This window comes from Panthera tigris, chromosome E1, assembly GCF_018350195.1.
Source record: "Panthera tigris isolate Pti1 chromosome E1, P.tigris_Pti1_mat1.1, whole genome shotgun sequence".
In the NCBI taxonomy this organism is placed as follows: Eukaryota; Metazoa; Chordata; class Mammalia; order Carnivora; family Felidae; genus Panthera; species Panthera tigris.
In genome coordinates, this window is record NC_056673.1 from 19,825,079 (window position 1) to 19,834,032 (window position 8,954).

Below are 8,954 nucleotides of genomic sequence, written 5' to 3' on the forward strand. Positions count from 1 at the left end.
GAAACACAGTAGGAGACATTTGAAGAAGCAGGGAATGTCTCCTTGAATAACAATAATATTCAGTGGTATTATTATTATTATGGCTAATATTTATTAAGTGCTTTATATGTCCCAGGCATTGTGCTAAGCATTTTAAATACATTGCTCATTTGAATTCCCACATTGGCCAAGCAAAGTAGGTACTATCTTTATCCTCACCATACAGATAAGAAAAGTGAGGATCAGAAAAGATAAGCTTCTCGGGGTGCCTGGGTGGTTCAGTCAATTAAGTGTCCAACTCTGGCTCAGGTCATGACCTTGTGGTTCGTGGGTTCAAGCCCTGCATCAGGCTCTGTGCTGACAGCTCAGAGCCCAGAGCCTGCTTCGGATTCTGTCTCTCTTGGAAAGAAGAAAAAAAAAAAAAAAAGAATAAATATTAAATCTATATATATTAAAAAAAAAAGTTTCTCAAGGTCTCATGGCTAATAGGAGCAAATGCTGGCAAAGTAAAATAACTGCAAATATAAGTGACCCCTTGATAACCCTCAATAAAAGCCTGTCCTACATTTGGTTGACTTTTTAGATCATAAATTAGCCAGATTAACCGGATTTATAGCAATAAGTAGTTTTTCTCTATCAAAATTATACATACACTACATTTACACCGAAAACAACATCTACACAGAGAAAACCTGGGCACCTCTGTGACGTTCACACACTCTGTAATTAACATCACTGATTTTAACATTGTTGATTCAGAAGGCAAGCTTTATTTTATTTTTTTAATTTTATTTTAGAGAGTGAGAGAGCAAGCAGGGTAGCAGGAGAGAAAGGATCTTAAGTAGGCTCCATGCTTAGTGCAAGGCCTGACCTGGGGCTTGATCCCATGAACCTTAAGATTATGACCTAGGCCGAAATCAAGAGCCGGATGCTTAAACAACTAAGCCACCCAGGTGCCTTCAGAGTGCCATGTTTAAAAACAATTTGTTGGGGCACCTGGGTGGCTCAGTTGGTTAAGCATCCAACTTTGGCTCAGGTCATGATCTCGTGGTCCGTGAGTTCAAGCCCCACGTCAGGCTCTGTGCTAACAGCTCAGAGCCTGGAGCCTGCTTCGGATTCTGTTTCCCTCTCTCTCTCTCTGCCCCTCCCCCACTCACACTCTGTCTCTTTCTGCCTCTCAAAAATAAAGAAACGTAATAATATATTTTTTTTAAATGTGTGAAAATAATTGAGAAAATATGTTTGAAAGCCAATGTAAACACGTGGTCTTTTGCACACAAATATGTGTGCAGCTTTTTTCTTCCCCCTTGGCTGTTGGTTAGTTTTGCTTCTAGAGAGTCACTTCCAGTATTCTGGCATACCTACGTCAATACAGCTTTAGCCTACCAACAAATGCTCCCTAAGTTGCTAAATGTTCCATATAAAACTAACCAAAAGGAAAAAAAAATGAATATGAAGTCGTATATACAGTAGTCTCTCAGTTTTGCAAAATAATATGCCTAGAAGGATACACCAAAATGTTAACAGTGGTTGCCTGTAAGTAGTAGAATTATAGGTTATTTTAAAATTAGTTCATCTGTTCTTGGTTTTCCCCAGCTCTAGATTTAACCTTTTCTTAGGACACTATGAAGACTACTACTGTAGTAACATCATTTTCAGTCAGATTTTTGGACTGTTTTGAAATGGGTAACAGAAGGGGAAGTGGGAGATAAAAGCAGCAATGATAGCTTTCTTTTCTTTGCTAAGCTACTAAAGACTTCCTGCCCTGCTTTTCTGAAATGACTTTTTCCTCCCCACTGAGTTCTAGATCTGTCCCAGTCTTTAGTATGCTGTGCGTTTTCAAACCCTGTGGAAATAATGATCTATAGAGGACATGGTATTATGCATTAAGAATATCAAGACTGCTAGTTAAATCAAAAAATTATCTGAACTGACAGCTCAGAGCCTGGAGCCTGCTTCAGATTCTGTCTCCGTCTCTCTCTGCCCCTCCCTGGCTTGTGCCCTCTCTATCTCTCAAAAATAAATAAACTTTAAAATTTTTTTTTAAAAAATTAACAAACCTATGCTATCTCAATGTTTGTTTTGTTTTGTTTTGTTTTTTTAAAGTAGGCTCTACAACGAATGCAGGGCTCAAACTCAGAAACCCAAGATCAAGTTCACATGCCCTACCAGCTAAGCCAGCCAGGCTCCCCTCAAACAATGTTTTAACTTTGAGGATAAAGGACAGCAATTTTTAACAACACACCTATGGGTTTAAACTAGGGAAATCAGTAGAGGTCTCGGGGTGCCTGGTTGGTTCAGTTGGTTCAGTGTCTGAGTCTTGATTTCAGTTCAGGTCATGATCCCACAGTCTTGGAATGGAGCCCCGAGAGGCGAGTATGCCTCAGTTTTTAATGTGCATGCATATCATACCTGACAATCTTGTGCAAGTACAGATTACGATTCAGTAGGTCTGGGCAGGGCCTGATTGCTATATTCTTCATAAGCTCTCAGGTCACGAACCACATCTGTGGTAGCGAGGATCAAAAGGACACCACTGTGGGGCGCCTGGGTGGCTCAGTTGGTTGAGTCTCTGACTTTGGCTCAGGCTGTTATCTCACATTTCGTGAGTTCGAGTCCTGCATCAGGCTTGCCACTGTCAGCGTGGAGACTACTTGGGATCCTCCATTCCCCTCTCTCTGACCTCACCCACTCATGCTCTTTGTCTTTCTCAAAAATAAACAAACATTAAAAAACAAAGGACACCACTGTCCAGAGCTATGCAGGGTCCTCACCAGAGTATCTTAATTAGGTAACAAGATCTGGCCCTCTATTCTCAAAGAACAGAGACTTGCTTTCATCAATGCCCCAAGAGACACTGAATCATACCAAAAGGCACATGAAGGGGATGCCTGGCTGGCTCAGTCAGTAGAACAGAGCGCAACTAACTCCTGATCTCAGGGTCTTGTGTTCAACCCCGAGGTCATAGATTACTTAAATAAACAAATCAATCTTAAAAAAAAAAAAAAAAAAAAAAAAGGTATATGAAGGCCAACATGTTCACTTTCTAGCATGCATTATAACTGTACACAGGCTAGAAAATTGGTATTTCTCACTGTAGGCACCTCTCGTACCTCAAACTAATCCATCCCCCTTTATCACATACAAAGATGGGAGTTTCTGGACCTGCAAAGCTTAAGGACCAGGCCCCAGACAGTGGCAATGTTATCAAGGCAGTGTCACTCTGTGAGGCACATCTGACTGGCCAGATGACATCACTACGTGACATCTTGATCAGCTATCTCTACTTACAACAAGCAGGAAAACCAACCCTGCAGAAATAAACAAGTGAGGAAAAACACAATGGAAGTGAAATCTGAAAATGAATACACAAGGATTTAGGTGTTTCCTATTTGTTTTGTTTTCAGGGGTAACAGTCCCAAGACCCACCAACAAAGGGAAGAGTAAATCCATGAGAGCACTAGTCTGTTTCCCTAGCCACAGTATTTCTAAGACCTAGAAGTATCTCTGAGCCACAGCAGGCACCTAATAAATATTTACTGATGAATGAACAAATGAGTATTTAAGGACAGTGGGAGTTAATTTCTCTGGTATTTACATCTTAGTACCAAGGATTCCAGGTAACTATAGAGAATTATTCTTAATGATTTCAACATCAGTTAGGCCAGGCTGGCTGTAAACATCATCTGATTTCCTGAAGACAACGAACATACCTCTCTAGTCTTTAACTTATTTAAACAGCAAGAGTTATAGAGTACCCGTGCATTCCTACACAGAACTTCCTTTTCTGTAAAGACAGAGGGTAGGGCCTAAACTAACCACAAGAGGAGAAACTGCTACATGCTGGCAGTTGTTTCTGACAGAATAACAAAATATTTTTACTCTTCTTCCTTCTAGATTTTCATAGACATGATTTCTTAACATGAGACAAACTTCGTAAGACATTTTTTTTGGTTATGTTTTAATTTATTTTTGAGAGAGAGAGAGAGAGCATGAGCAGGGGAGGGGCAGAGAGAAAGAGGGTCAGAGGATACAACAGGTCTCTCCACTGATAATAACAGCAAGGCTGACATGGGGCTCGAACTCACAAACTGTGAGATCATGACCTGAGCCGAAACTGTGAGATCATGACCTGAGCCGCAAGTCAGATGCTCAACCGACTGAGCCACCCAGGCACCCCTTCGTGAGAGATGTTTAAAGGGTAAGAAACAAAAGAAAAAATAAAAAGTGCTCAAAAGTGTGTTAAGCAAAGGGTTACCATACAGCCCAGCAATTCCTAAGTATATACTGAAAGAACTGACCATGTATCCACATAAAAACCTGTACATGAATGTTCACAGCAACAGTATTCATAATAGCCAAAAAGTGAAAGCAATCCAAGTATCTATCAATTGATGAATGTATAACTAAAATGTGGTATATCCACGCAACAAATGTTATTCAGCCATAAAAAGGATTGAAGTATCGATAACGTGCTACCACAAGGATGAACCTTGAAAACACTGTGCTAAGTCAAAGAAGCCAGTGACAAGGGGCCACATACTGTATGATTCTATCCATACGAAATGTTCTGAAGAGGCAAATCCAAATAGAGAAAGTAGTTTACTGGCTGTCAGGGACAGAGGGAGTGATACCTCACAGGGAGGAGATTTCTTTTTGGGGTGATGAACATGTTCTGGAATTAGTGGTGATGGTTGCAGAACTTTGCAAATATACTAAAAAATGCTGAATTGTGCACTTTAAGGCATGAGTTTTATGGTATGTAAATTATATATCAATAAAAAATCATACACCAAAAGGAAACAAAACCAATGAATAAAAAATATACACAAAGGGGAGGATCTCTCCTCTGAGCTCATCCTTCCCCCATACAAAATCTTTGACTAAAAAGCCAAATATTATGTAGTTATTCTGAAAATGACTGGGACCCTAAAAATACCCTAGCCACTAAACAAAAGCAGCTGCTTATTTTGATAACATTTTTGTAACACAGACTTTCCTTAAAATGCAAGTTGACAGAGGGCTTATTCTACAAACCCAAACATATACAGTCCACTAGAATTAGCTTTGAGGGGAGACGCCTTGTAACTGGGACTGGCACAAAACACATTCCAGTTCACAAGAGAGAACTACGCTATTAGTCTAGTCAGAAGGCAGGGTCATCAGGAACCTGTGATGGATGTTCTCTTGGTGTTTTCTGTCTCAAGTCTGACACAATGGGCCTCAAAAAACAAAACAAAAACCCACACTGAACTACACCAAATTGTAGGAAAGTACGTCCTGTATTTAAATGACTGGATATAAGAATTAAAAGAATATAGGCCTGGAAACTGAATTCTAACCCAATCAGAATGGGATCATACTAAATTTGTTAAGTGAATTCAATATTACACAAGAAATTAGTAAGTACTACTCCCAGGTGCTAAACTCATCCTTTTAGCGTCAACACTACTGTTTTTTAGTTGCAGATGAGTTAAACAAAAGTCCTGCTCATATATAAGATATCTTAACTGGCTTAAACATTAGTCAAATAATAAGAGAGATACTTTAATCTCTTTCAAAACAATGAACCTCTATTTCAAAATAGCAGAAGGAATAAGGCAGATGTTTTCAAGTGGAAATCAAGATGAACACATTGGAAGGCCATGAAAAGCATTCACCAGACTGGTGAAACCATATCTAAATTTTGCTCCCAGTTTTACTACTAGGCTACAAATAATGCCTGGCCTACAGGAGCTCTATAAGGTTTGTTTTTTTTGTTGTTGTTGTTTTTTAAAGTTTATTTGAGAGAGAGAGAGAACAAGAAGGGGAGGGGCAGAGAGAAGGAGAGACAGAACCCCAAACAGAATCCCACCACGGGGCTCGAACCCACAGGAACCCCTGAGATCATAGCCTGAGCCAAGATCAAGAGTTGGATGCTTAACCGACTGAGCCACCCAGGAGCCCCTACAAGGTTTTAAAAATATATAAAACCTAGGGTATGTTGAATATCCTTAATGAGGAAAATATCCAAAGGCATTGTTATCATAGCACTTTTTACCAGTTGTACATTTTCAGATTCTGTGCAGCATGGGAGTTACTAGGATAACAATATAGATTAATATCAAGTGTGATGTAGAAAAATCCCATTCACCCAAATGATTCCACTCAGGTGGAACCCATTCACTCACACAGCATTTACTAAGCACCTGTGTGACTAGTAGCTTGAGGATTATCTGTCCTAGTAACACATTGGCAGTGGGTTGTATCTTCTATGTTCCAGGGTGTTCCTTTATCTTTGATAACCATGTCCCCATTGAACAGATAAAACTGTCACTTGAAAGTATATTTAGCTTCTCCTTTCAGCACTTTCTTTAAATCTGTTTTTCCATTTCCCTACACTTTTGTATTCTTTCCTTCAAGTATTCTGATCTCCTTTTGCCCTTCCAACATAGCTCCGCCTTAAATTCTAAACCATATAGAATAACGTTCTGCTAAAGGCTTTTTTTTTTTAATGCATCCAAGGTTATATGAGATATTAAGTACTACTAATCCCATTCATTTGGTGTTAACTCAATTGCTTCTCAATCACCCTCTGTCTCTGTGTCTTCAATCCTCCCCTTCCAATATCCTCCCCAGGCTCTCTAAAATCAGTCTCCATCCCCATGGCAGGTTTTCCCAAAGAATCCCCACCTCCCCCAGCGCTCCACGGTCCTCACTGCCCTCTCCTCCGTGACGCCCTCGGTTTTTGCTCTGCTCTCCCTCTCCCCAACCTCGGACCCCACCCCTATCCCCATCACCGCCCCCACAGGGCTTAGGGAACGCTCCTCACTCTCTCCCGCGATCCCCCAAAGTTGTCTCTTCCCCTTAAGACTCCCCACTACCGCACCCCACCCCCCCGCCAGCACCCACCTCCCTCGTTCCCAGACCCTGCTGGGCCTCCCGCACCTTCAGAGCCCCCTCCCTTCTCCCTTCAGAGTTTTCGGACACTCGCGCCCCTCCGTCCCTCCTGGCCTCCACCCACCCGCCGGGCACCCCGAGCCCTCCCCGGGGCCCTCGGCGCCCCTACGGGCGCGGCCCTCCGACCTGCCTCTGCGCCTCCCGCAGCCCCTGCAGCCTCTGGCCCAGCTCCCGCCGGTAGCTCTGCGCCGCCTCCACGTTCTCACGGGCCTCCTGCAGCAGCTGCTCCGGCTCCAGCTCCATCGCCCCCTCGTCCGGCCGCGCGGCCGGCGGCTGCGGGCGCGGTTTCCCCACTGAACCGGGCGCCGGCGAGCGGCCCCGCGCGACCACGCGCAGGCGGAAGCGCCGCCCCGCCCCGCCCCACGGCCGCCTTGATTGACAGCCACGCCGGCGCCCGGCGCGACCCGCCTCCGGGTCCCAGCGCCGCCCGCCTCCAGTCCCACCGCGCAATGACCGCGTGCACGCGCAGCCCCTGGCTGTGGTGCTTCCTCCAGACACGCGTGGGGTCGGGGAAACATTAGTAAGGACACTTTGCGGGGGTGCTTCCCACATCTTATCTCATTCTGGCCTCCCTGCCAGCCCCCCTTGTGTCTCCATTTCACGGAGGAAGAGACGGGCTGAGAGGGAAATCAACTTTCTCGAGATTTCAGCCCAGATGGCTCTTAAATCGTCCTTGTCCTACCTCCTAAGCAAAGGAGCGTCCCTGCAGCGGCTTACTATGAACCAGGCACCACGCTCAAAGGGTCAGACGAGAGCCCCACCGTCCAGAAGCTCGCAGACTAATGAGGGAGCCAAGGCGATGACCAGCGGCCAAGATGGGTGTAAGCAAGCCTTTTCAGCAAGGGGCAAGTAGTAAAAATTGGGAGCTTGGCGGGCCACCGTGTCTCTTGCAACATCGTGAGTAAATGGGCGTGATCGTGTGCACATTAAACCTTATGGACACAGATTTGAACCTCACATAATTTTCACGTGTCACAAAATATTCTTTGCACCATTTCTCAGCTATTTAAAAATAAAAATCATTCTTCGCCAAGGGGCCCTACAAAAATAGGCGGTGGGTCAGATTTGGCCGTGGGCCGTAGTTTCCTGACCCCTGGCCATGGATGTTAGAGCTGAAAGTTGCCTCGGCCAGGAAAGAGAACAGACAGAACGGGTTTTGCTGAAGGTTACACAACGAGACTGTACTAAAGGCTAGATCGCAATTTTCCTGACCAGAATAAAGCTCTTTCTACCACCGTGTTTTGTGCTAGGTTAATGACACTTGGAACTAGAGAAATTTAGAAAAGGGGAGCCCTTCTGGAGAAAATGGGAAATTAGCTTTATCTTGAAGGTGAGGTAGTTGGGCACTTACTAAATACTCAACAAATATCTGTGGAATGAATCAAGGTATGAACTAAGCAAAAGGGGTGTGGAAAGGCATCCTAGGTAGGACAAAATTAAGCGAGGAAAGGTATATAGGTCTTGGAGACAGGAATGTAAGCGAATTGTTTAAGAAAAAAGTACAGACCACTTTGGAGAGGTAGGACTGAATAATATATTGCGAGATGAGGTTGAGAGAAGAATAAAGGCCATGGAATTCCTGTTAAAAAGTTTAGACTGTAGGGGCGGTTGGGTGGTCGGTTAAGCGTCTTTGGTCATGATCTCAACGTTGGTGAGTTCCAGACCCACATCCCCACTCAGCTGTCAGCGAGGAGCCTGCTTTCCATCTTCTGTCCCCTTCTCTCTCCCTCTGCTCACTGTCTCTCTCTCTCTCTCTCTCTCTCAAAAATAAATAAACAACTAAAAAACATTTTGACTTTAATGAGTAGACATTAAAGATTTTTACATTTACATTTGCAAAAAAAAAATGTTTTAGGATGATAAATGACAGACCTGGCATTTGGGTGTGTCTTAAGATAAAGAAGGGGGTGCCAATTGTAAATTCTCAATAAATATTTGTTCAGTGAAATGAAAATACATAAGATAGATGGATGGAGTGATAAATAAGAAAAGACCATAGGCACTAGTCCAGCTATGATGTGATAGAAGCTTGAATT

The 8,954-nt window shown here is 43.4% G+C and overlaps 1 protein-coding gene across 1 annotated transcript in view; it reads right to left on the reverse strand.

Moving 5' to 3' along the window:
• CRLF3 (cytokine receptor like factor 3) overlaps positions 1–7,250 on the reverse strand; it is a 42,752-nt gene extending 35,502 nt beyond the window's left edge. The window contains exon 1 of the mRNA XM_042967488.1: positions 7,045–7,250. Coding sequence (XP_042823422.1) covers positions 7,045–7,161 — 117 coding nt within the window. The 5' untranslated portion in view covers positions 7,162–7,250. The remainder of the gene's footprint in view (positions 1–7,044) is intronic.
• Positions 7,251–8,954: the final 1,704 nt, after the last annotated feature.